The following is a 25,767-nucleotide window of genomic DNA, read 5'->3' on the forward strand; positions in this document are numbered from 1 at the left end:
GTTTGTCAGAGAGGCTGTTAGAGGACAGGATGGACTCACTGGCATGTTTGAGGAGAATCAGTTCACTCTGAGGAAAGCTTTTATGTTTGTGTGTGTGTGTGTGTGTGTGTGTGTGCTGAGTAGAAACATCCATGTGCTCAGCATGTTGGCGCTCATGTCATCACACAGCACTGTGGGTGTTTCCTGTGAGGTGAGCGTGTGCGTTGGCGAGCAATATGGCGCTCAAGCTGCACCTACGTGTGTGTGTGTGCGTGTGTGTGTACGTGTGTGTGTGGTGTAATGTATCATACGCCCTCCTCTCCACCTGAGAGCAGCCATCAGTTTCCATTGCATTAACAGGGCAACCAGCCTGAGAGCCATCACACACACACACACACACACACACACACACACACACACACACACACACACACACACGTCTCCCTCTGACATCATGTGTTCCCCCATGTGGGGCGGCTGCAATTTCATAATAACTGCTTATGCTCCAACCCCCCCGTCGCCATGACAACATGGCTTGAACTTCCACTGGTCACCATGGCGATGTGCCAGCTCTACTGTAGGCAGCATGAGCCGTGTTAATTTGTCTCATGAAACACTCGTCTGTGATGGATGCTCTCTAACATCTGAGACGTTCAGGAGATGAAAATGAAGATGAAACCAAGAAGGAACAATCATAAGAGAACTGTGAAGAAGAAGAAGAAGAAGAAGAAGAAGAAGAAGAAGAAGAGATGACCAAAAGCCCAGAATACTGTAGGTTCATTCTGAATGTCTTCTCTTTAACTGATTGATCAGAAACACATGATGGTTCCAAACATGGAGGAAGTCCATGTGCAGAGGAAACCAGATGAGGGGAGATGAATGGAGATGAATGGAGATGAATGGAGCTTCAGCTTTGATAAGAAATGAAGCAGAAAGGCACAAAGCTTCAGTCTCTAACCCTCAGAGTGTTTTCCCGGCCGGCAACGTGTTTCTGATGAATACAGCCACTTCACAAGCACACTGTTTGTCTGGATACCTGGTCGCCACAGCAACAGCGTGGCGCCCACACACATCTCCCAGCCCGTCATTACCTTGGTCGTCATGGTCACCTATTCTAATAGGACCTGGAGTGCGACCTGTCGAGTTTCAGGGGAGAATGTGGAATAAAAGGAAGGAAGGAAGGAAGGAAGGAAGGAAGGAGAGTGAGAGACACATAGAGAGACAGAGAGAGAGAGAGACACACAGAGAGAGAGAGAGAGGGACACACACAGAGAGAGAGAGAGAGAGAGAGAGAGAGATCAGAGCGAGCCAGAGCCCTAAGAGTCCAAAGAGTCCTGAAAACAGAGCGGCTCTATAGAACAGGCAGCTGTCAGACTTCTCACCAGCTGCTCACCAAGCAGCCGTCTGGACACAAACACACACAAGCTGAGACCCCATCACCCCTCTCTCTCTCTCTCTCTCACTCACTCACTCACTTACTCACTCACTCACTCACTCACTCTTTCTCTCTCTCTCTCTCTCTCTCTCTCTCTCCATGACTCCTACATATTCCTCCTCCTCCTCCTCCTCCTCCTCCTTCTATTCAGCTTCCAGGCGGCTTCACACACACACACACACACACACACACACATATATTATCATTATTTACCAGTGAGGTCATTGATCAGGTGACTCACCTCAGATCTCTCTCTCTCTTATGTAATGGAAACATTTTTACATTTCAGACTTTTCTGCTGCTCTGTTTCTCTACTGTATCGTCACAAACTGAGCCCCTGAGGACCACAGCTCCTCCCACCTGAGATGTTCAGTCAGGGTCCTCAAACCTCCTGCTGGTCTCGTTAGCTTGGATCCTGCTTGTTCCACTCATTAGATAACAACAAATTAAAAGGAAACCGTGTCACATTGTTCCCTGTAAACATTCCACACGTTCAGATGCATCTCTAACAAACCCCTGTGTGTGTGTGTGTGTGTGTGTGCAGTGGAGGGGATGAAGGTTGTGGAGATCGAGAAGTGTCGCAACAACATCAAGAAGCTGCGTGAGGAGATGGCGTCCAGGAACAACAGGTGAGCTCAGAGCAACACTTCAGGTGGAGTCATCCTCTGATGAGCAGCTTCATGAGAGGATTGTCCTCTGCGGTGCTTTTGACTCCATTCTCTCCTCCAGTAACTTCCTGGAGGATAATAAGAAGTTGACCCCTCGCAGAGATGTCCCGTCTTACCCCAAGGTAAGGCCCCGCCCACACACGGCTCACTCTGCCTTCTGTTCTGTCTGATTCCAGTCGTTTGAGAAGCTAAGTGTAAACAGGACCTCTGAGGTAGAGAGTCAATGATGAGGCCACGTCTAATCTGTCATCTTTCAGTTTGAAGAGTAAAGTTTGTTTAGATGAATTCATGTGAAATGTGTTTGAAAATGATGAACTGTATTCAAATCTAGATGTAATTGAATGGATGTAAAGGTGTGTAGAGGTATATGGACATGTTTGGAGGTGTATAGAAGTGTGTAGAGGTGTGTAGACATGTATAGAAGTATATAGAGGTGTATAGAGGTGTGTAGAGGTGTGTAGACATGTATAGAGGTGTATAGAGGTGTATAGAAGTATATAGAGGTGTGTAGAGGTGTATAGAGGTGTATAGAGGTGTGTAGAGGTGTGTAGAGGTGTGCCCCGAGCCAGGCGGAGTTGTGAGGGTTAACTGGGAGCTCTGTGTGCAGTACATGCTGTCACATCAGACCATAGACGCCCTCAGAAAACCCGTCTTCGACGTCTGGCTGTGGGAGGCCAACGAGGTAAGACATGCATCGCTGAACCCGTCTCACCTACAACTCCCGTCTCTTTCCCTTCCTGTCCTCCCTGTGTGTCCCTCTGCTTCTGTCTGTCTCTGTGTATGTGTGTGTGCGTGTGTGTGTAGTACCATCTGTCCAAGGAGACAGTAGAAGCTCTTAGACTTCCCACATTCGATGCTTGGCAGTGGGAGCCTAATGAGGTGAGAGAGATGCTGTGATTGATCCACTCACTGATTGATTCATTCATGATCATCATCGTCATCATCATCATCAGACGTTAGATCAGTGCTCAGGTACAAACCTGTTAGCTGGAGAACAAGAGGAGATGTTCTTGTCCCTCAAACACTCTCAATCTGTAACCTAATCTAACCTGAGTTGAGACCAATGATTAACTCACCTTCACCTCAAAGTCACACTGCCGTTCATGCTCCACCAATCTGGGTCATCCGGGTTCCTCCGCTCTGCCAAGATCAGGCCAGACAGGCTCTATGCAGGACCACCTCCAGCATGGTGTGGGTCTGACACACCTGGAGCTCCTCCCTGAGCAGGTGTGTCCTGTACTGCACAGAGAACCACAGAGCTCCTGATCCTCTGCTGATCCTCTGCTGCTCCCAGATGGTTCAGGAGGCTGCTTCGCTTAGTTCCTTGTAGCCTGGGCCCGGAACCCCAGAACCTCCTTGAGGTCTTTCTCCAGAGCGTCACGGAACTCCTCCCACTCCCAGTATTTGCTTCCATGGCTCTGAGACTGAAGTCCTTCTGTCCTGCTGATACCAGACTCATTATATGCTGTAGTAGATTCTGCTAGCTTGTCTGTGAGCTTCTGAAGGCCAAAACCCCCAACGTTTCTTGCATCTCCTGATAAGAAAACAATGATTTGTGTTCAGACATGAAGATCAGTCGGCACTGCACAATAGAAGATTCAAGTTTGCCCATCAGATGTACAACATTTACAAATTAAAAGAGAAATGCAGAACCTTTGTCCACCGTCTGACCCTGTTGCTGTTGTTGTTGTGTTGTTGTTGTTGTTGTTGTTGTCAGATGCTGAGCTGCCTGGAGCACATGTACCATGACCTGGGTCTGGTCAAAGACTTCAACATCAACCCCATCACACTGAAGAGATGGCTGGTGAGACGCACTCTGACACACACCCGAGGAAGTGTCTCTGACCGCACTCTCTCCTGTTCCTGACAGTATACTGTTAGTAAACATGAGTTGTGTTGTGTGTTGTGTCTCTCTGCCTGCAGTTGTGTATTCATGATAACTACAGGAACAACCCCTTCCATAACTTCCGCCATTGCTTCTGTGTGACCCAGATGATGTACAGCATGATCTGCCTCTGCAGCCTGCAGGTAAACAGCTCAGTTAAACCTCTGTGCTGACTGAAGCATCGCTGTGCACACTGAATGTAAATGTGCAGTTTGAAGGCTTGTACCTTTAAGTCTCCCAGCCTCACCGCCCATAAGAGAAACATCCTCTGTCCCCTGTAACCTCTGACCTCTGACCTGCCAGAGCTGCACTCTAACATAGAAAGGCTGATGAAGATTTGGTCTCTCAGCTTCATGTTGGTGTTGATGCTCTTCATCAGGAGGTGCAGCAGCTGCAAACACACTCTTTGATTAAAGAAGGAGCTGTGTGGAGGAAAGAGAAGCAGCTGGGGACTGATGAGCTCGGGGGAGGAGGAGGGGGGGAGGAGGAGGAGGAGGAGGAGGAGGAGGAAAGACAGAAATATGTCTGAAAAAGGCAGCGACCCCTCCCCCTCCTCCCTCTGTCGTCAGGGACGACCGCTCACTGGAGGTTTAATTATCTGAGGTCTAATGGGCGATTATGAAGCATCGCCACAAGTGATGTGCTAATGAGGTCACACACACACACACACACACACACACACTTGTGGAACATTGGGGTATTTTAGTGACATGTTAAAAGTGTGTGTGTGTGTGTGTGTGTGTGTGTTTAGGAGAAGTTCACTCCGGTGGACATTCTGATTCTCATGACTGCTGCTGTGTGTCACGACCTGGATCACCCCGGCTACAACAACTCGTGAGGCCATGCACACACACACACACCCACACACACACACACACACACACACACAACTCTAATCATTAATTACACCTACATGTGATGTAAGTGTTATTTATTATTCTTCATCCTTCCTTCCTTCCTTGTTTTCTCCTCTTGCCCTCTATCCTTCCTTCCTGCCTCCTCACCCCGCATATTTGTCTCCTGCTCTCTTCTCTTTGCCCTCCTTTCACATCTTTCTTCCTCCCTGCCTCTTACATTCCCTTCCATCTGGTCTTTCTCTCTCCGTGCTCCCTTCTTTCCTCCACTTCCCTCTTTGCACCCACTTCCTTTCCGTCCCTCCCTCCTCTCCACTCGTCCTTCCTGTGCTTCCTCTGCTCTGCCTTTCTTCCTCCTCCTCTCAGATACCAGATCAACGCCAGGACGGAGCTGGCAGTGCGCTACAACGACATCTCCCCCCTGGAGAACCATCACTGTGCCGTGGCCTTCCAGATCTTCTCCCAGCCAGACTGCAACATCTTCTCCAACTTCGACCCAGAGGCTTTCAAACAGATACGGCAGGTATGCACTGATTCACACACACACACTCACTCACACACAGAGCAGAGCTTTGTTTGGATCACACAGAAGAAGAGCAGGGGAGTTCATATAAACAGCTGTGGACCTCACACACACGCACACACACACACACACACACACACACACACACACACACACACACACACACACACAGTACAGTACAGGACCATGTATGTGTCTGTTTGTGTTTCACCTCCTGGTCTTCATCAGGGCACCATCACACTGATCCTGGCCACAGACATGGCCCGACATGGAGAGATCCTGGACTCCTTCAAGCAGAAAGTGGACAACTTTGACTACGCGGATGAAGAACACGTCACCTGTGTGAGGAGGCTCATTCATTATGCTGTGTGTGTGTTTACTGCCTGAGCTTCACGGCTTTGCACCAATGACCGAGCTCTCTTCCTTCACGGTGACCTTTGCCCTCTGACCCTGTGCTCTGTGTAGCTGAAGATGGTGCTCATCAAGTGCTGCGACATCTCCAACGAGGTGCGGCCCATGGAGGTGGCTGAGCCCTGGGTGGACTGTCTGCTGGAGGAGTACTTCATGCAGGTAGGACCAACAGGCCGAGACTAAAATCACTACTAATGTCTACTTTCCTCTTGGAGCCGTCTGAAAGTCTGCTGCTGCTTCCTTCACTCCGGTAGAAGCAGCAGATGTTCCTGTCATGTATGTGTAAACATCTTCATCGTCCTTCATTGTCCTCCTTATGCTCTTCTTGCCTCTCAGAGCGATCGGGAGAAGACAGAAGGACTTCCTGTTGCTCCGTTCATGGACAGAGAAAAGGTCACCAAGCCCACGGCTCAGATCGGCTTCATCAAGTTTGTCCTCATCCCCATGTTTGAGACGGCGATGAAGGTGAATACGCACGGAGACCAAGGGGGTTGCTGGAGTATGCTTGGTTTGGGTTGAAAACCCGGATACTCAAAGTGTGTGTGTGTGTGTGTCAGCTGTTCCCGCAGATCGAGGAGGCGATGGTGCTGCCACTCAGAGAGTCCAGAGACCGATATGAGGAGCTCAAACAGATCGACGACGCCATGAATGAGGTTCGTTGGCTTTCTCAGAGTGTGTGTGTGAGTGTTTGTGTGTGTGTGACCGACATGTCTTTTAAACAGACTGTCATTAACTAACCTAACGAGCAGTGTTTCCTCCAGGTGCAGAAAAAGAAGAGCGAGAACTTGACCATGGGAGGGAAGAAGAAATAAGACGTTTAAACAGGTTTGTACTGATTTACTACCAAGCTAACTCAGGCTAAAGCTAAGAGCCAGAGGGAACAGGGAACACAGACTCCGTTAGCTGTAGTTTAGACTCCTCGGCAGGTTTCAAAGACGTAAAGGTTTAAGATTTATTCTTACTTCTCAATGGTCCAGATTGTAAATATATAAACTTTGTGACTTTTCTAGGATTTGATTCATGGTCTTCACCTTGTTAGCTAAAGTTGCTATGCTAACTGCAGCAGAAAGAGAGAAGATCTGTGGTGGTGTTTTGAAACCTTTCTCCGTGTGTGTGTGTTGCAGCACTGGTGAGCATAGAGCACGAGAGTGAAGCAGTGTGATGAGAAGTAAACTGGAGTTGTCAGACGCCCGTGTCCGTTAGCGGCTGAGTCTTTCCATCTCCTCGTCCTCTTCACCTGCGGCCTGTCGAGAAGCGGGAGACCAACGGGAGGATTTAGGGGAATTTCAGACAAATCTGATCGGACTTCCACGGCGTCCGGCCGGGTCGTCTGAGGTGAGGTGGCAGCTCCGAGGCGGCGTCGCTACCAACTAGGGACGGACTGGAGGACCACAGACAATCCAAAGCCTTCATCAGGGAACGTCCACCTTTGTACAGCACAGACTTCTTCAGTGAACAATATTTAGATATACAGTTTATCTGGTGGTTTATTTTGCATTTGTTTTGTTTGTTTTTTACAGATTGTACAGATTTTTAGTGAACCTTTGTTCTTTCCTACAAAAATAAAAGGTTTACTTTAATTACAAAACCCCGACTGGAGCGTCTTTGTTTGTCGCCGCACGCCGTCGGAGATCACATATGTTTAGTACGGGCGCCAGCTACAGGGCCGGTGAGAGCCTGGACCCTCCCCTCCATCAGACCCAGACCCTCCATCAGACCCTGAACCCATCAGACCCAGACCCTCCATCAGACCCTGGATCCATCAGACCCAGACCCTTCATCAGAGAGTTTCTCTCCGAGCTAAAGCAGCGCCAAACCTTCCAGCTGAGTTTGAGGCTCCTTGTTGTGTAAATCTGAGAACACAACGTACGACTAGAAAGACAAACGGAGAGAAAATGTCATCCAGGTGAACAGAAGGAGGCGAGGAACCTTCCACCCAGACGTCTGGCACAGACACACAGATCAGACGATCACACAGACTCCAGAGCTTTGTTGTGTTAGCGCTGCAGTTTAATTTGTAAAAATCTTTCATAATTTTAAACCACACAAGAAAATCCATCAACACAGGTCATGTGACTCCACACGCCGCAGCGTTACCGCGGGAACCACAATATTCATGAAAAGAAATCAAGGAAATGTAAGAAGTGACTTTAGGTCCGTTCATGATCGAGTCTCTGCTTCTGTCTTCGTCTTTTTGTTTGCTTCCTGCCCTGCGCTCCTTGTTGTCCTCTTCTTCTTGTGCTGCTGCTGCTGCTGCTGCTGCTCCAACCTCTGCTGCTTCTTCTGCATGTACGCCGCCATGTTGTCAAAGTCGACTTTGTACAGATGCTCGTAGCGACTCTCTGCTCCGTCACAGGCTGCAAATGTTAGAGAAGAACATCAGATCATTCCTCCGGTCCAGGGCCCACTCAGTCTCACACACGTGTCTGGGGGGAGTGTGTGTGAGACTTTACGCCCTCCGTTAACATGTACTGTTTCAACATAAACACAAGTGGGCTGTGGAGACGCGGCCCCTCAGGGCTCAGCTCTCTCAGCTCTGCCTGAGAGGCGGCGGGCGAGGATGCGTTGTCACGCCGCCGGTTATTTCAGTTCTTTGGAGAGCGTGAGTGGGAAGGTGAGGACGTATAGCAGAAGATGGAGCGGTGGGCACTGACAAGGCCGTGTGGAGGTGTTACAGTGTGTGTGTGTGTGTGTGTGTGTGTGTGTGAGTGAGTGTGAGTGAGTGAGTGAGTGAGAGAGGATGACTCACCCTCAAGTGTCCCCCAGTGAGGCTTGAATGCCTCAGCCACTCTGCTGCATTCAGGGCTCTCAGCATCGCACTGATGAAAGCAAACAGAGCAGCGTGAGTGTGAACGTACAGCACAGCAGCCGATCAATAACCTGACAGAAGCTCATTGATAACACGCCGCTTTAACATGTTACTGTGACGCCGTCATGAGGAGAACCTCCCAGAGCACGCAGATCAGGTATGACCTCATCTCTTTGTACCTCCCAGCCGCCTCCTCTCTGCGTGTAGATCTGCAGCGGAGCGTCTCTGGACTCCATCAGCACCCAGAGTCGGCCCTGGGGGTCAAAGGCCAAGTCCAGGGGGCAGTGGGGCAGCATCAGCCTGCTGAGCGGGGCCAGCTTCTCCTCCTCCTCCAGGTCCAGACTGAAGAACTGCACAGCCGGCACCCTGAGGACACACAGGAGGACGAGCAGAGAACATTCATACCTTCATACCTCCATCAAGACCGAGGAGCCCTCTCCTTATGAAAAAAACAAACAAAAACAGGTTTTTGATTAGACCATTCTCTCTCTCTCACAAGCACACACACACACACACACACACACACACACACACACACACACACACACACACACACACACACACACACACACACACACACACACACACACACACACACACACACACACACACACACACACACACACACACACACACACACACACTGACCTTTCACACTGCACAGCTACGTGGCGTCCATCAGGGGAGCAGGAGATCCGGCACACAGCTGCTTTCTGGGAAACACAAACACACACAAACATGTACTCACTTCTTAATATGTAAGAAGTGAGCTCTCTGTCTCCTGGCTGGTGTCTCTGTGCTGTGTGCTGTAGTTGGAGCGCCCTCTTGTGGCCAGAGTTACAAACTACATAGATGATAGATTTATAATCCCTGAAGTCCCAAAATAAAGCAAACACAGAGAGGAAGAGGGCCGTACCTTATGTTGGTCCTCCTCAGAGCTCGGGGTCTCATGGAGCTGATGGAGGTCCAGGCTCTGCAGCCTGCGGCCCGACTCGTACTCCCACAGCTTCACTGTGCCGTCCTGTGTGTGTTTGGATCAAACCCTCATATAACCATGGCAACAAAGTGTGTATGAATGAATACAAGAGTGTATGAATACTGGGTTTGCCCGTGTGTGTGTGTGTGTGTGTGTGTGTGTGTGTGTGTGTGTGTGTGTGTGTGTGTGTGTGTGTGTGTGTGTGTACCCCTGAGCCGGACAGCAGCCACCCTGGCTGAGCAGACGGGATGAGCAGAGCGCTGACAAACCTGACAACAAGCAGAGACAGAGAAGAAGTCAAACCTTACTCTTCATCGTTTGGTCTCTCTCCTCATCACTGCTTGCTTATTGCCGCCCTCTGGTGTTTTGACCCTGAGCTTCACAGAGCAGGTGTGTGTCAGAGGTGGCGTCTCCACTCACTCTGTGTGTCCCAGGCAGAAGGCCTGGATGTTGTGTGGAGAGCTGAGGCGGCTCACTCTGATCTTCTCGTCCCGGTCAGCAGTGATGATGTATTTGTCGTCGGGCGTCAGCGTCTGGACAGTGAACACATGAACCTTCAGCACGTCTCCCTGCGTGTGGGCGCGTGTACACACAGGTCAGGCGTGTTCCTTACCAGGGCCAGCAGCATGGACAGGTGGCCCAGCTTCAGCTCGCCCTCCTTCTGCGGCTCCTTCACCGAGAACGAGTACACGTCTCCCGATTTGTCGGCCGCCAGCAGCTCGTCCTCGGCCCGGCTGAACGCCAGAGCGGTGCACCTCCTCACCACCCACCTGAGGGGAACCAGAACAGGTTTAGACGGGTCTAAGTGCGTCCTGATGTTCTGTGGGCGGAGCTTCAGCTGTACCTGATGCTGACGCAGCTCCACGAGGGATCACAGCGGAACAGAACCAGGCGCTTGGTGTCGTCCGTCAGCGCCGCCAGCTTTCCAGACGCAGACACAGCGAGGTCCAGGATTTTGTCACTTCCTGTTTCATCTGCGCCGGTGCCACCGTCACTGACAGAACAGAAGATGCCGCCGTCAAACCTGAAGCTCCACTCTGATACACGTGACCTCAGTCAGCTTCTACTCTCGTCTCTACCTGCTGGTGTCCTCCGTCTTGGCGTCTTTGGGCTTCTTCTCTGCTGCGCTGCAGTCGAACACAAACGGCTCTCTGGAATGAAGCAGGAAGCAAAGAACAAGACAAGAGATGATATTAACATAACCATGGAGACCACTGAGACTAAGGCACATATGAAATGATCAAATTAGGTAAATAAGAAGAAGACAGATGTTAAATCATCATCATGTCTTTGTTCAGTGTTTGAACTTCTTCTTCTTCTTCTTCTTCTCCTCATCTCTCGTCTTACTGCTTTGTTTGTATGTCAATCAATGACTTACAGCTTAACGTGCTAAACAAACAACCCTGATTAGTTGTTAGTAACAGAGACTTTGTCGTTGTGAGTAAACAGTGCCGTTTCCGGGACAACTACATGCCTGTAGTCTGTGTTTATAAAGCGAGCTGTCAGTTAACTCGGGCACTCGATCATCCACTACACCTTCACCTCGCGCCGGCTGCTAGCTTCAGTCGCTACCACGGCGCCACGTTGAGCGTTGACACACACACACACACACACACACACACACACTCGTCTCTGCCCCTCTCCCTCACCTGCTGTCTTTGGTGTGAACCGCCACCAGCTTCTTGTCGCAGCTGGAGACGAGCCAGTCCCCACAGAAACACACCGCCGCCATGTCTGCTGCTGCTCGCGTGCGCCTCCGTCGCTCTGTAGCACGCCGCGCTGTGCCGTGTTGTGTCGCGCACGGAGGACGTCATCGCGTGCCGTCCAATGGGGCCACTGAGAGAAAGTACAGAATGTCCACATGAAGCTGAGGGAGCTGAAGAAGGGGGACTTTGACTGCTGAAGGACACGAATCCCACCGTCAAACGGTGACTGAAGAGAGGACATTTGAGCAGAAAGTGAGTAACGTCATTAAACCTGCGATTCACGATGTAAAACACGGTGGCGTGCGTGAGATTGAGTCTTAATTAAGCGGATGTGGGGCTGTAATCCGCGAGAATAGATAGATTTTAACTATTAGATGCGTTAAAACAGAACTGTTGAATGCATATAATGAACAATAACATGCATACCGATCGACAAAGTGTCTGAATGCTGCAGGAAACAAAGCATAGTGTAGAGACGCGTTATTTCCATAGAAGGGGGCGTTTCTGCTCCACGTTGTTACATAAAAGGAGATAAAGTGGGATTGAGCCGCGAACACGCAGCTGTGAGCGCAGCATATCAGCGCAAACGGGCCTCAATTAACTCACGGTAACGATTAGTTTCATATTTTAATCAATTTAAGTGTTGCTCGTGTCGCCTGGTCACAGTTTGAGCTCAGCCTTTGTGTTTATAAAGCTGTTTTCCTGCTCAGGCTCAGTCGGCCTGCAGCTGCACACCTAAGGCACATTTGCGTTGCTTTGTATCGATGATTAATCGATGTTTCCTGACACACACAGGCAGGCAGAAGTGTAGAAACATGGCGGCCCCCCTGCTCAGGATAGGACGACTGGGTTGTGTCAAGGTAAGACCGCGATCTCTCACAGCTTAGACCTCATCGATGTGCTGATATGGACGTTGAAGTGGTTGATATATTATATTCTGTTTGTATTCAGATGTGTATTTGTACTTGTGGCGCACTGACTCTGAGTCTGCTGCTGTGCCTCTCCTCACACTGATTAAACAAAGGCGCAGCTCTGCATTTAAGTCTTTAATTAAATATTGCAGGTTGAAATGATTAAATGGAGAGATGTCCCACACTTTCTGCATCGTTCAGCCTCTTATCTAACTGCTCCCCTTGCCCTCTCCCTCTCTCACACACAGACACACACCTCACAGACACATGCAGACACACACGCACAGGCTTTGACCACACACACAGGCCTGTCTGCTGAAGATCAACCGCTCAGCTGCTAAGGAAACTCACTTTTCCAGCTCTGGTTGTGTTTTTATGCAACAAAGTTCCAGTGTCCGGTTTGTGTGGGTGAGGGGCTTCAGAGTGATTGATTACATTCCAGGCTCTCGGTCAGGGACGAGCACATTGCGGGCTACAGGTCGAATCCCTTCACAAACCTTGACATGTTGTGTTTTGAAGCTTTATCCAAACTTAAAAGCTGTAAAGTAAAACTGCGCAGAGAACTGTTGCAGTTCTCTGAATCTTATTTAGTTTGAGGTGAGTTTGAGTTTGAGCGCAGCAGCGACACCTGCTGGTGAAAGTGATGCAGACCGGTGGAATGTGAACGCTTCACTGCACATGGTGGAGAGCTGAATCAATAAAGGAGGAGGAGGAGAGGAGCCTCATGGCTGCGCTGCTTCTATCAAGACTTTAAAACCAAAACACTCTGACAGTTCTGTGTTAGGAAACTCGGCTATCTAACTTTACAACACAACACAATCTAACACAGATACAATACAGGTCAGTCAGATCATAGAAAGGCCTAAGCTTCACAATCAGCTTGTGTTCCTGTAACATGCAGGTGTGAGACAGTTAGAGAGGAAGCATCAGACAGCATCAGACAGGTCAGCCATCGTTACCCCCTGGGACTTATTTCCACACTCATCAGACAGCAGAACAGGTTACATGTTGGGTTTGTCAGTCTTGGCCAAAGTTGAAGCCCCCCTCCCTCCCCCTCCCTCCCCCCTGTGTCCTCCTATAGGAGCAGCGTTGACCCTCTTAGCTGAGTGCTGGCAGCTAAAACTGTCCCACAGCCGCGCCTCATTGTTGAGCCTCATTGCTTTGACCTCAACCACGTAACCACAGTGTTGTCAGCACTAACACAGAGTGGTGTGTGTGTGTGTGTGTGTGTGTGGTGTGAGTCAGGCTGTCTGAAGCGTGTGTGTAGGCTCATACATGTAACTTGTACATGAGTGTAAAGGTCCCGCCCGCTGCTGCTGCACTGGAGTCACAGTCTGCAGGGAGATCTGGAGCACCTGAGCGGCATGTAGAGCGCGCAGCGCGTCGGTGATCACAATGACGGGCGTCTATAGGGGACGCCTGTTTCTGTGGGCCAGTGGTTAAGATTAGCTCGGGGCTTAAACACGGCGCTGGAATATTTAAAGGTCTGACAGATTACTGAAGTGGGAGGAGCTATTTTAGGCAGCCGGAACAAGTTGGGTTGAAGATTAACATTTTCTATACGTTTGTCTTATCTAGGTCACTGACTTTGTCCCTCTGTGTCAGTGTGTAGGTGTGTGTGCTTCTCTTCAGGTCTCTAATGGACCCTGATGGATCCATGAACACGAGTTAGAGCCGCTAAAGCTCCTCTACATGAAGAGAGGAGTTTAGTTGGATACTAACATGTTGATCTGTGACCTTTTGACACTTGAAAACAACAACAATGACTGAGTTCTGGCATTAATGTCACTGTAATTGTTGCACATTAGAAAAACCTACAGGAACTCTAAAGTGCTGTTGGGAAACATCTGGTCCACTGGTTAAAGGGTTAAAGGGTGAGGAGATGGTTTGAACTAAGTGTGTGTCCGTGTGTGTGTGTGTGTGTGTGTCCAGTGTTTGCAGGCAGAGAGCTGGTGTACTCTGAAGAGAGCGCCCTCAGCTTTGGCCCTCAGCAGCAAATCTGGGGGATCCAAGAAGTCCTCAAAGAAGAGCTCAGGTATGTTGAGGAGGACGTGTGTGTGTGTGCGTGTGTGTGTCGCTGCTCCAGTTATGGTGCAGGTGTCACTGATGGAGATGGGACGATGAGAGCCTGCAGTGATCTTCACTCAGTTTGATCTTCTCGTACTCAGAAGTCATCTTCTCACTCAGATGCATTATTGATGATTGAAGTCTTCCTGTCCAGTCAGCCGGAGGGAGAAGCTAGAGCGTCCTCACCAGAGCGTCTCTCCTTTGCTCTTCCATGTTTTTAAAATGTAACTTTAACTAAATAAGAGCTTAAGTATAAACAGGCTGCTCTGAACCTGAGAAGCTCAGACCCTCAGCCTGCCTCCACCTAGACCAGCTATCTGCTCTATAGACCAATCAGGAGAGCTTGATGGTAGGAGGCCTGCTGACTGTTTGACTTTCAGCGACACTTGCACCACAGTGTAAAGGTCAAAAGGTCAAAGGTGGTGCTTTGCCTCTCAGTATCTGATGGTGACTCCTCCTCGTCCCTGTGCTCTGTAGTGTTGATGCCTGTTTCATCATGAAGCTGCTTCATTCCTGCAGCTTCCATTTCCCTGATATTTGTCTTTTTCTTTACGCGCCGTCTTCATTCTGTTCCCCTGTTATGGCTAAAGCTATTATTATTATTATTTCTATAAACTGTTGCCTGATGAAGCTGAGGTCCAGCCTCACAGTCAGATGGTTCATGGCCTTCTGTGTTCCCGTGCTTACATGGATAAACATTAATGCATTCTGTCTGCTTGCCCTCCTCCGTCCCAGACAAAAGCCAGGCTAAGACCTACTTCGATATAGAGAAACTGGTCCAGCACAAATCATACGTCAAGTTCCCCCAGAAAGAAGTTTCCACAGCGGCTGCAGCTGCAGCAGCAGAAGCTGCGGCCAAACCAGCAGCAGAGCCCGCAGTCGCTGCAGCTGCAGCCGAGGCTGTAGAAGCCTCAGCAGCGGTCCAGGCCGCCGCCGCACCAGCTGCTGAAGCCACTCCAGTTGTCGAAGCCATTGCCGAAGCCACTCCAGTTGTCGAAGCCGTTGCCGAAGCCGCTCCAGTTGTCGAGGCCGTTGCCGAAGCCGCTCCAGTTGTCGAAGCCGTTGCCGAAGCCGCTCCAGTTGTCGAGGCCGTTGCCGAAGCCGCGCCAGTTGTCGAGGCTGTTGCCGAAGCCGCTCCAGTTGCCGAAGCTGTTGCCGAAGCCGCTCCAGTTATCGAAGCTGTTGCCGAAGCCGCTCCAGTTGTCGAAGCTGTTGCCGAAGCCGCTCCAGTTGCCGAAGCTGTTGCCGAAGCCGCCCCAGTTGCCGAAGCTGTTGCCGAAGCCGCCGCCGAAGCCGCCCCAGTTGCCGAAGCTGTTGCCGAAGCCGCTCCAGTTGTCGAGGCTGTTGCCGAAGCCGCTCCAGTTGTCGAAGCTGTTGCTGAAGCCGCTCCAGTTGTCGAAGCTGAAGCCGTGCCAGTTGTCGAAGCTGTTGCTGAAGCAGTTGCCGAAGCTGTTGCCGAAGCCGCTCCAGTAGTTGAAGCTGTTGCTGACGCAGTTGTCGAAGCTGTTGCCGAAGCAGCTCCAGTTGTTGAAGCTGTTGCCGAAGCAGTTGTTGAAGCTGTAGCTGAAGCCGAGCCAGTTGTTGAAGTTGTCGCTCAAGTTGTTGAAGCCGTCGCTGAAGCCGTTGCAGAAGCGGCTGAAGCCGAAGCTGTGGCTGAAGCTCCAGTGGAAGCCGCTGCTGCCCCAGAAGATGCAGTTGAAGCCCCTGCTGCAGAAGCAGCCCCAGCTGAACCTGCTGCAGAAGCTGCTCCAGTTGTGGAAGCTGCCCCCGAGCCTGAAGCCCCCGTAGAAGCTGCTGCTGAAGCTGCTGCAGAACTTGAAGCGGTAGCGGCTGAAGCCCCCGTAGAAGCTGAAGTGGCTGCTGCGGCTGAAGCGTCGGCGCCGGTGGACGTCGCTGAGGAGCTGGTGGATGCTGCTCCGTCCATGGCTGAAGCTGCGGGGGAGGAGCTTCAGGCTGAAGCGTCTGATGGTACAAATCACAACTTCCCCCAAACCTCCTCCTCTCTCCTCTGTGGACCTGTCACTCACCGTCCTTACATAAACATCACAAACACTTTAATGGCTTTAACTCTGTAGCTGCATGTTTCAGTCTTACTTCAGGTTTTTAGGCTTCAGGTTGCTTTGCTCCTCTTCATGTTAAATCTGCGATTAAGACAAAACCACATGAGGACTCAGGAATTCCCTGGTCTCCATGTTTGACCTGTAACCGCTCGTCAGTGTCCTCGCTCATTAACCCTTCACTTCCTCCCTCCTGCACGTCCGTCTGCAGCTGTGTTTCCATCCAGATGTGTTCACAGATCACATGGCAACATTGACTCAGGTGTTAGAATATCTTTATGATTTTGCGATACTTTAAATATTCTGTGAAACCTGGATGGAAACATGGCGAATGACATCATCATCCTCATCTTCATCATCGTCCCTCCGTCCTGCTCTTCACCTGCATGATGAATGTGCTCCTCACTCTGTGTTCACTGACGCTAATGATAAGGTTAAAGGTCATGTCGGGGGGTCAAGGTTGCACCTGAGTGTCACCTCTGTCGTTGACCTCCTTTCCTTCTTCTTCTTCCCTTGCACTTTATACAGCAGTCGCATGTTGAAAGTGAAGTGTAGGTTCCACTCTGGTGTGTGTGTGTGTGTGTGTGTGTGTGTGTGTGTGTGTGTGTGTGTGTGTGTGTGTGTGTGTGTGTGTGTGTGTGTGTGTGTGTGTGTGTGTGTGTGTGTGTGTGTGTGTGTGTGTGTGTGTGTGTGTGTGTGTGTGTGTGTGTGTGTGTGTGTGTGTGTGTGTGTGTGTGTGTGTGTGTGTGTGTGTGTGTGTGTGTGTGTGTGTGTGTGTGTGTGTGTGTGTGTGTGTGTGTGTGAGAGAATTGGACTTAAATTGGGCTCCACATGTCTAGCGGCTCTCTTGTTCTTCCCTCTTTGGGCCACAGCCAGGCGCTGTTTGCATGCGGCTCAGGGTGAAACCTGATGGGGTCTCACTTGCTGGTGCCGGACGGAGGGATGATGTCCAAACGTGTGGTTTCTGTCTGTGACGTTGTGTTTTCTCCTGTGACTCTCAGCTCAGTTGGACCCGATTCAGAAGCTTTTCCTGGACTCCATACGGGACTACTCCACCAGAAGCCAGTGAGTCTTTACCACCCTCTAGTGTGATGTCTCCTGTACTGCAGCTCAGATCAGGACGATTAGCTGCTGTTCTCTTCAATCACAACATTCTGAACTTCAGCCTGAATCTACAACTGTACAGTAGCATTCATAAGTGTTAACCTTTGACCCCACCTCTCCTATAGGGCCACCGGTGAGCTCGTCGATGCCGGTGCAGAATACCAGAAGGCCCTGGCTGAGGAGGTGACAAAGCTCCAGAGGCTCTATGGGGGTGGAGACCTCACCGCTTTCCCAGAGTTCAACTTCCCAGGTGAGTTCAGTAAAATATGTAAACCTCTTAGCACTGAAGCTCAGTGGTTCTCAGTTGTATGTTGACGGCTCTCCTCTCTCCTTTGTGTCCTCTAGAGCCCAAGTTCGAGGAAGTTTCCCAGAAGTAATCTTCAGCACTTTGCAACTTTTCTACCCTGGCCTTTTCTCTGTTCCTCTGCGTCCTGTAGTCAGTCGCTGGGTTCCTCTGCGTCAAAGCCCAAACTCAACCGTTACCTCAAAGTTTTCTATGCGAGAATAGGACCGTGCGCTGTCGTCGTGGGAACTGAAGCAAGCCGATGTATTAGATGCTCTGTACTGGCAGACGAGCTGTTAAATATGCTTTGTGTAGACGTTGCAGCTTTGAGCTACGTGTGAATAAAAACTAATGCTACTCACAAATGTTGTTCATTGGTTTCTTTCTGTCATCATGCAGCCTTTCTCTCTCCAAACTGTTCCACTACGTGATGCACAAGCAATGATATCACCTCAATTAAACATTCAGTGGTGGGCAATTTTACTCCACATGTTTGAAGATGAGTTGTTTAAAAGTATAATCATCATTTTGCTATTTTAATACACCCATAGCATACATGTGTTGCTCTTTGTTACTCTCCTATAAAAGTTAATTGAACTTGAAAATGTACAGCGTCAGACGCTTTCTCGCCTCATTGCGCCATCTACCGGACCGGAAGCATCATAGCATGCAGACCACATCCTAAAATAAAGTTTAGGCTTTTTATTTATTCACACGTTGACCTTAAAATCTTCGCTAATTCCTGTGTCAGATTGAATGTTCTTAGTTTCTTTTTATTAGTGCCTGAAAAAGTTTAGTGTGATTGTGTTTATAGTTTTTATTATATAGTATTTATTGGTTTGTTTCTGGTATTTGTGTCGTTGCTGATTGTACCTTTTCATCATGAAACGAATAAAAAATAAAGACACGTCGAGTATTAAGAAGAACAAAACAACGATCGTTGTGCCACTGAGCCGAGAAAAGGCAGGGGAGTCTGACGGTGTGAAAACAGTGGACAGCGGCCCTGGTTTGAGCCTCCGGCCCGCGGTCCAGAAGATGGAACAGCAGCACAAACGGACTGAAATGAAATGTTACAAAACGCTATGAAATGTAGCTGTGGTATCGGTAGTAACAGGGGCAGAAGTTGTTGTAACATAAATAGCAATAAAAACAAACGTGCATTAATAGTAAGCAGCACAGCGGGAGATAATAACATAACACAGACCGAAACGAAAAATAAGTAACAATTGTGAAATAATGCAAACAAAGTTCATTCTTGATTTTTTGTGATTTCCTGATTTGGTAATATGTAAGAATATAATAGAATCGTTTTGAAATGATCTCTCTGGTTATTAACGGAAACGTCCCGCTCTTGTTGGTACTTTCGTAGCGGAACCTTTACATGCATCGTTTGTTTCAACACGGAACACAATATTGGGGAACACGAAATGTCGACCTCCTTGCTGCGTTTGGGGCGACTCGGTGCTCTCAAGGTAACAACGCCAATTCACTCGTTAACGTGTCGGTTGGGAGCGTTTGTTCTTCATAGTTTAACAGAGCCTATGTGCACTTAGTGAGCCAGGCCGGCGGGGTCACGCAGGGGTCACACAGGCGGCTGTCACGGTCGCTCTGACCCCGAACTGCAGCTAAGTGCTAACCAAGCTAACTGCTAATGTCATCTTCCGTCTTACTTTGTTATTGTTGATTTATTTCGCTTGACAAGTTACTTAACGTGAAGAACGCTTATATTCTGATAAAGAATTAGCGTGACGATTAACTAAACTCAACATGACAAAAATAAAAATAGAATTAAAAAGTGACAGCCGTGTTTGGTTTAGCAGGTTTAACAGGTTTACTACGCAGTTTGTCATTATTAACCTCAATTCCATGACAAAGCAGCTAATGTACTAACTGTGAAACACCATAAAGCTCTCCTTACTCTTTACTGATACACTTCCTACATATTTGAGTGTTTAAACTGACTGAAATAACACTTGAACACCTAGAAACAGTAATAAACAATAACGTTTATTCGCCAAAGCAGGAAGTAGAAGGAGGCTGAACTCAGATCTAAGCCACATATCTAAACGGTTCTATAGAATCTCATTAAATCAGCTTATGCTGTGAGTTATGCAAAGTTCTGTTTAGCATATTTAAATATCAGAATAAGATTAACACCTTTATCATTATATTTAGTAAATAAACCTGTAGTTAATAGAGTAACGTCTTCTTTAAAGCCGCAGCTGTGTGTTTGTCTTTAGAGACTCAGTAGAGCCACACACAGATCCTTACTTCACTGTTGTCGACCTTATTGAAATTCACGGCTGCACTTCACCCATCAGAGGTTTGAGTTACTTATTAACGTGTGTGTGTCCACGTCAGACATGTGCAGCACTGAACAGCACTTGTCCTTTCCTTTCCTTTCCTTCCCTTCCCTTTCCTGTCTTGTTTGCTGCCTGTTGAGGTTCTGATTGTTTTGTCTTTTTTCACTGTGTGTGTTTTACAACTTCCAAACGTTTAAACGGTGTGATACTCTTCCACAGTGTCTCCACTTGGAGCGCTGGAGCGCGCTGAGGAGTCGCTCGGCGGCAGCGGCGCTCTGCACTCAGGCAGGAGAGACGGCCAAGCCAGAGAAGAAGGCTGCAAGTAAGACAGACAGTTCCACCCTCTGGAGCTAGCAGCTGCTCCATATGAAGCTTTGGTTCATTTGACTTCCTGTTTTCTATAATCCTAACTTCTTTCTGTTTGTGTTCATGATGTTAATGTTAAGTTAATGTTAATGTTACTGCTTAATGAGCAAGCTTCTTTCCTTTCAGTGCCAAATCTGTGTCATACATTCATATTAACACTTTCTCTCCCAGTCACCCATCTATAAAACCACCAGCTTCAGATTAAGTTTCTATCCAAATGTTCCTGATATAAATATGATACACATGTTTAAGAGTATTTAGATAGATGAATCGTGTATTCCAGTAACTCTTTCTGGTCCAGTTCCTTTTTAAGTTGCAGACGAGTCTTCAGTGTTTCTCCTCAGTGAATACAGGACCTGATGATTTTGGCTAAGAATGATCAAATATTGACCTTATGACACCTAAAGGAAGCAGACTTTGATGCACCGTGTTTCTGTCACTGATTTCTCTTATATTGAACCCCTCATGTGCCATATACTATTTCCCTCAGCAGTAGAAGCTCCTGATGAAAGAGCCTCCCTGCTTGCCTACAAGACAGCCGTTGCCTTCCCAGTTAAGATTTCACACCCAGGAATTTTCCCAGCACAAGCTTTAGTGGAACCAGCTGCTGCAGAAACGATCATCACTGCAGCGGCTGCAGCACCCGTCGCAGCTGCCAGTGAAACGGCCGCAGCTCCCAGTGAAACGGTCGCAGCTGCCAGCGAAACCGTCACAGTTGCCAGCGAAACGGTCGCAGCTGCCAGCGAAACGGTCGCAGTTGCCAGCGAAACGGTCGCAGCTGCCAGCGAAACGGTCGCAGTTGCCAGCGAAACGGCCGCAGCTGCCAGCGAAACGGCCGCAGCTCCCAGTGAAACGGTCGCAGTTGCCAGCGAAACGGTCGCGGTTGCCAGTGAAACGATCGCGGTTGCCAGTGAAACGATCGCGGTTGCCAGCCAACCCGGCGCTGCTGCCAGTGAAACAGTAGCAGCAGAGACTCCAGCTGCCATTACCGATCTGGCTCCTGAAGCAGAGGCCCCTCAGACCATCACTGAACAAGCTCCACCTGTAGTTGACGCAGCTCCTCCGGCGGCTGAGCCCCTGGTTGCTGCAAGCAGTGAAACCTCTGTACCAGAAGACACTGCAGTTGCAGCATCATCTACAGAAGATGATGTCACAGCAGCTGCTTCCTCCTCTTCTCCATCTGAGGATCCAGCAGCGGTGGAATCATCATCATCCTCCTCCTCTTCTAGCGACTCGGATTCCGATTCAGACTCGGACTCTGATGATGAGAAGTCAGAAGAAAAGGTGAAGACCAAAACTGAGAGCCCACCACAGAAGGGGGCAGAAGCTCCTGTGATGAGGGAAGCAGCGGTACAAGATGTTGCATCAGAAGTAAAAGAAGAGATGGGTGAAGCTGAGAAAGAAGCTGCATCCACACCTGAAGCTACTCTCACCCCTGCTGCTGAAGCTCTGCCGGAGGACGCTCAGGAAGAAGCAGCAGCACCTACGGAACCACCTCAAGCTACAGTGGAGGCTACCAGTGATGGAGCTGAAGACTTGGTTGACTCCGCTCCTGAGATCTCCACTGCCACTGAGGACATCCCAGAAATTACTGTGACCAGTGCAGAAGTTGAAGCTCAGGCTGCAGAGGAAGCCATTCCAGAAGTAACAGCAGATGCTGCCTCTCCTGATGCCCAAGTGGAACCCACAGGTGAAGTTACAGCTGAGGTAGCTGAAGCTGCACCTGAAGCTAAAATGGAAGGTAAAGACTTAACTGAAGTCCTAGTAGATACTGCAGAGCCCGCCCCTGTAGATGTTGCCATAGAAGCTGCTGAAGCCCCAGTAGAAGCGGCTGCAGAGCCTGTGGCTGAAGTTGTTGCTGCTGAAGCCCCTGTAGAAGCTGTTGTAGAAGCTGCTGAAGCTCCGGTAGAAGCCGCTGCAGAGCCTGTGGCTGAAGTTGTTGCTGCTGAAGCCCCTGTAGAAGCTGCTGAAGCTCCGGTAGAAGCTGCTGAAGCTCCAGTAGAAGCTGCTGCAGAGCCTGTGGCTGAAGCCCCCATAGAAGCTGCTGCAGAGCCTGTGGCTGAAGCCCCCGCAGAAGCTGCTGCTGAAGCCCCCGTAGAAGTTGAAGCCGCTCCAGCTGAAGCTTCAGCCCCTGTGGACAGCACTGAGGAGCTGGTAGACTCTGCTCCTATCATAGGTGCGGCTGCAGGAGAGGAGCTCCAGATGGAGGCCCCAGCTGAACCTGAAGCAGTTGAAGCGTCTGAGGGTACTCATTCTACCTCCTACCCCCTCAAATCTCTCTCTTTCTTCTCTGTGGATGTTTCGACTCCCACAGATGATCAGTTCCTTGCGGTCCCATCACCCATAACACTCCATGTTTACTCTCAAGGTTCTAACAACTTTAATTCCCTCACATAGTTGCTGTTACTTTCACAGCTTTTCAAAAACAAAATCATCCCTGGATTTGGATTTGCTGCCATCTCTCCCCTCACACCTCTTTCACACTGGGAGCTTGGGTTGGGTGCGGCATGGTGGTGTGCATGAGGCAGACTCAGTGTGCATGTGTGTGCTGACTTGCATGGCTTCTCTCCATATTAGTTTTCCTGTCAGATGCCATCTTTGCTTTGCGTTCTGCAGAAGGATGTGCCCCCTCTGCCTTCACGCCATCAACCTCTGCTGTAGCTGTGAATGCTCTGTTCCGTGCTGCTGGTGGTAGTGAAGCTCTATATGTGTCTATGGCAGAGCGTCTGCTCATAATCCCTCTCATCCAGCCGCTCCTCGCTGTTGTCATTTTTACTCCCAGCATATTTAGCCCATATTTTTGCTTAGTTTGGCTTCTTAACGTTGACGCTCTCTGTATGAATCCTGTCTTACACCTGAAGGTTACTGCTGATAATGTGTAGTGTATGATGTCATTGTGCCAGGTAGTGTTACTGCTAATGTTAAGGTTACAGTGCACATGAGCGGGGATACGGCGGAGAACTCAAACATCTGGGGGAACGGGAACTGAGAGCAGCTGGAGTTTGAAGGGAATATTTCAGGAAGCAGGATTACCTTAGTGAGACATGAAGTCACCAGAGATGACGCTAAAGGCTGAGATGCCTGCAGGCCTCTGCTGGTTAATCCTGCTTCCTGGATGAAGCCCCTCCTCCCTTTAGGGATGGCACCAAGACTTTCACCATTTGTTTGTTTGTTTCCTGTTTAACCGTCTGCTGTCCTTTGGGTTAAGCACGTCATCAATTAATGAAACTGTTTGATGTTTTAATGTTCTTCTCTGTGATTGTGGATGTGTTTCTCTGTTCTAAGAGGTTTTTCCAGCCTGATTGCCACTTAATGTTTGGTAACTTTGTGAAAGGAAACTGTCAATAATGGTATAGAAGGTGGCTAAGGTTAATGTAAGGATATTTAACGTGATGCATTTCTGTTAAACCACTTAAGCCTAAACTGACCAAGGACCATATCAATGTTTACAGTGTGAAAGAGCTCCGTAAACAGATAAAACAAGGGGAATTACAGGTGGCCTGATAAAGACAGTAACCAAGTCTGTACAGTGAGTGGCGCTATAGCACAAGGCAAGCGGGAGGGAAGAGATGGTTACTGTCCTTACCCAGGAAGGTGACTTCCTGTGGTACATGAAAGCCGGTAGCTCCGCCTTCAGCAGTGTCGTGACCCTCTCCTACCCAGAAATAAGACTTGACAGCTGCCATGAACACAGACAGAGGCTGCAAGAAACACATGAAAGCTAGATTTGAACTAAAAATTGCATATGAAAGTTAAAAACGCCAACATTTAAAATGTATAGTTTCACTTTCTAGTTGTTTTGGTCTTCAGTCTGAGTTTTTCCTGCTGAATCAAGATGAACCACCTTCACTGTGAGTGTTCCAGATTCATCCTGCAGGTCTCAGCGGGATCATAAGGATGTATTATACGCGATGCTGACTGACAGACGGAATGAGCTCCGTTGAACAAGAAGTACGAGTCTGGCGTAGTCACTGCCCCTCTGAGCTTAAGTGGTTAATCAAAAGCACTGAGGCTTTTGGAGCGGCTGCCCTGTTTACAATCATTTCACGCATACCTCAGCCCGTGTCATTATTTTTTACTATGGGCTTTCTCTCTCTGGCTGGCTGCAGAGTGAGCTTTTCCCTCCACTCCCCCCCTCCCCCCCCCTCACAAACGTGATCCTGGAGGCTTTTCACACCAGCGCGTCTCCCCTCTCTGTTGGGGGTGACGCAGCCTGCCGCTGTAGGAAATGCCCCGCCGTAAACCACCTTTGTCAGCAAGTGTGAATATGTAAATGTGCTCACTTCTAAAATGTCTACAAATGGACTCGGTTCTGGGGAGGGAAGAGGGAATCGCTTTCTTAGCTACGCCAAATTTTCATTACAGCCTTTGTTGCTTTAGAGGAAAATACTGCAGGGTTTAGCTTTTGATTGGCAATAGGACGCGTCTGCATCTGACTAACCTCTTTGTTATTTCTGTTTTAATGCATGAACAGCAGGAAGATTCTTGGTTCTCATCTTCGTTCCAGAGTCTGATTTCTTACATGCGTGTCTTTGCCTCTTCCTCTCCCTCTGCAGCCGCGCCACCGCCAGAGCCCGAAGAGCCTTTTGACAACAGCACTTACAAAAACCTCCAGCACCACAGCTACAACTCCTTCACCTTTGTGGACATGGATGTGGAGATGGCCAAGTACCGGCTGCCCCAGCCCTCCTCAGGCAGACCCTCGCCCCAACACTAGACCAGCTGACCCGGCTGCTACCTCTCATAGTCCCTAAAGAATTCCGTGATTGTGTTCTCCCCCTCTCCTTCTTACTGTACGACCATCCCCCACCAATCAGATCTGCTTGAAGTTCTGCTGTTAAAATGTTATATTATTAAAGTACACAAATGAGAACTGAAGTCTGTTTGCCTGGTGTGATTCTGTCTTCTTATACAGTGGAATAGACATATAAAGGGGATAGGCAAAGATCAAACGCTTCTTTTATGCTGCTTCTCTGCCTGGGGGGGTCATTTGAATAGAGCTGAGTGTGCAAGTGGTTTATCTGCGTTCCTATTTTAATGATTCCAATTTTGGCTCTTTTATCCTGCCCGCATAGCACATTATGCCCTAATTATCCAGGCTATACGCAGCGTACTTGGAGTAAACAATCTGCATCTAGTGTTGTTTGTGTAACACAAACTGCAGATGAGAATATGTAGAAACTAGAGGGGTACACCTTATAGTGCATACCTCCCCCAGGGCCAAACAATCCTCTCATTATGTCTATCGGTGATGATTATAACAGATTATTGCCTAGATCATGGATCGGATCTGAATCAGATTTTTCATTGTCTTGAATTAATACCTGAGGTTGCGCTGTGCTGCTTGGCTTATCAATCAGCACACTTTAAACTGCGACTTGTCACATTGGCCCCATAATGGTCTTAGGTGTGTAATACTGTTTTGTACAT

General features: G+C 49.0%; 4 protein-coding genes across 10 annotated transcripts in view; 3 read left to right on the forward strand and 1 right to left on the reverse strand.

Moving 5' to 3' along the window:
- Positions 1-7,330, forward strand: part of pde9aa (phosphodiesterase 9aa) — a 17,547-nt gene extending 10,217 nt beyond the window's left edge. Inside the window, exons 7-19 of one of the 6 annotated variants that reach the window (XM_076155164.1) lie at positions 1,959-2,043; positions 2,144-2,204; positions 2,887-2,961; positions 3,800-3,886; positions 4,006-4,110; positions 4,719-4,801; positions 5,188-5,344; positions 5,573-5,710; positions 5,810-5,914; positions 6,092-6,220; positions 6,313-6,408; positions 6,505-6,580; positions 6,880-7,330. In XM_076155164.1, the coding sequence (XP_076011279.1) occupies positions 1,959-2,043; positions 2,144-2,204; positions 2,887-2,961; positions 3,800-3,886; positions 4,006-4,110; positions 4,719-4,801; positions 5,188-5,344; positions 5,573-5,710; positions 5,810-5,914; positions 6,092-6,220; positions 6,313-6,408; positions 6,505-6,567 (1,184 nt within the window). In that variant the 3' untranslated portion in view covers positions 6,568-6,580; positions 6,880-7,330. Of the gene's footprint in view, positions 1-1,958; positions 2,044-2,143; positions 2,205-2,689; positions 2,765-2,886; positions 2,962-3,799; positions 3,887-4,005; positions 4,111-4,718; positions 4,802-5,187; positions 5,345-5,572; positions 5,711-5,809; positions 5,915-6,091; positions 6,221-6,312; positions 6,409-6,504; positions 6,581-6,879 lie in introns of all 6 variants that reach the window. The other 5 variants (XM_076155163.1, XM_076155165.1, XM_076155166.1 and 2 more) reach the window with 5 other exon arrangements.
- Positions 7,331-7,464: 134 nt separating this feature from the next.
- Positions 7,465-11,343, reverse strand: wdr4 (WD repeat domain 4). Its single transcript, XM_076155169.1, has 11 exons — positions 11,190-11,343; positions 10,620-10,691; positions 10,385-10,534; positions 10,154-10,310; positions 9,961-10,073; positions 9,749-9,809; positions 9,481-9,585; positions 9,213-9,277; positions 8,744-8,930; positions 8,505-8,574; positions 7,465-8,112 (listed from the first exon to the last, which is right to left on the reverse strand). The coding sequence occupies exons 1-11, from the start codon at positions 11,270-11,272 to the stop codon at positions 7,916-7,918; spliced, it is 1,260 nt and encodes a 419-aa protein (XP_076011284.1). The 5' UTR covers positions 11,273-11,343; the 3' UTR covers positions 7,465-7,915.
- A 15-nt stretch (positions 11,344-11,358) lies between these two features.
- On the forward strand, positions 11,359-18,025 carry LOC143004323 (uncharacterized). Its single transcript, XM_076155162.1, has 7 exons — positions 11,359-11,498; positions 12,042-12,106; positions 14,090-14,192; positions 14,960-16,192; positions 17,283-17,346; positions 17,511-17,635; positions 17,731-18,025. Exons 2-7 carry the CDS (start codon positions 12,062-12,064, stop codon positions 17,760-17,762), a joined length of 1,602 nt encoding a protein of 533 aa, XP_076011277.1. The 5' UTR covers positions 11,359-11,498; positions 12,042-12,061; the 3' UTR covers positions 17,763-18,025.
- A 1,023-nt stretch (positions 18,026-19,048) lies between these two features.
- Positions 19,049-25,215, forward strand: ndufv3 (NADH:ubiquinone oxidoreductase subunit V3). Of its 2 annotated transcripts, XM_076155188.1 has the most exons (5): positions 19,049-19,140; positions 20,191-20,293; positions 20,828-20,973; positions 21,010-22,582; positions 24,894-25,215. In XM_076155188.1, exons 1-5 carry the CDS (start codon positions 19,096-19,098, stop codon positions 25,052-25,054), a joined length of 2,028 nt encoding a protein of 675 aa, XP_076011303.1. In that variant the 5' UTR covers positions 19,049-19,095; the 3' UTR covers positions 25,055-25,215. The 2 variants fall into 2 exon arrangements, with proteins under 2 accessions (XP_076011303.1, XP_076011302.1); XM_076155187.1 differs by having other exon boundaries at positions 20,828-22,582.
- Positions 25,216-25,767: the final 552 nt, after the last annotated feature.

The sequence above is a fragment of the Genypterus blacodes genome, unplaced genomic scaffold (genome assembly GCF_046128005.1).
Source record: "Genypterus blacodes isolate CSIRO-AG114 ecotype Tasmania unplaced genomic scaffold, CSIRO-AGI_Gbla_v1 ptg000065l_1, whole genome shotgun sequence".
NCBI lineage: Eukaryota > Metazoa > Chordata > Actinopteri > Ophidiiformes > Ophidiidae > Genypterus > Genypterus blacodes.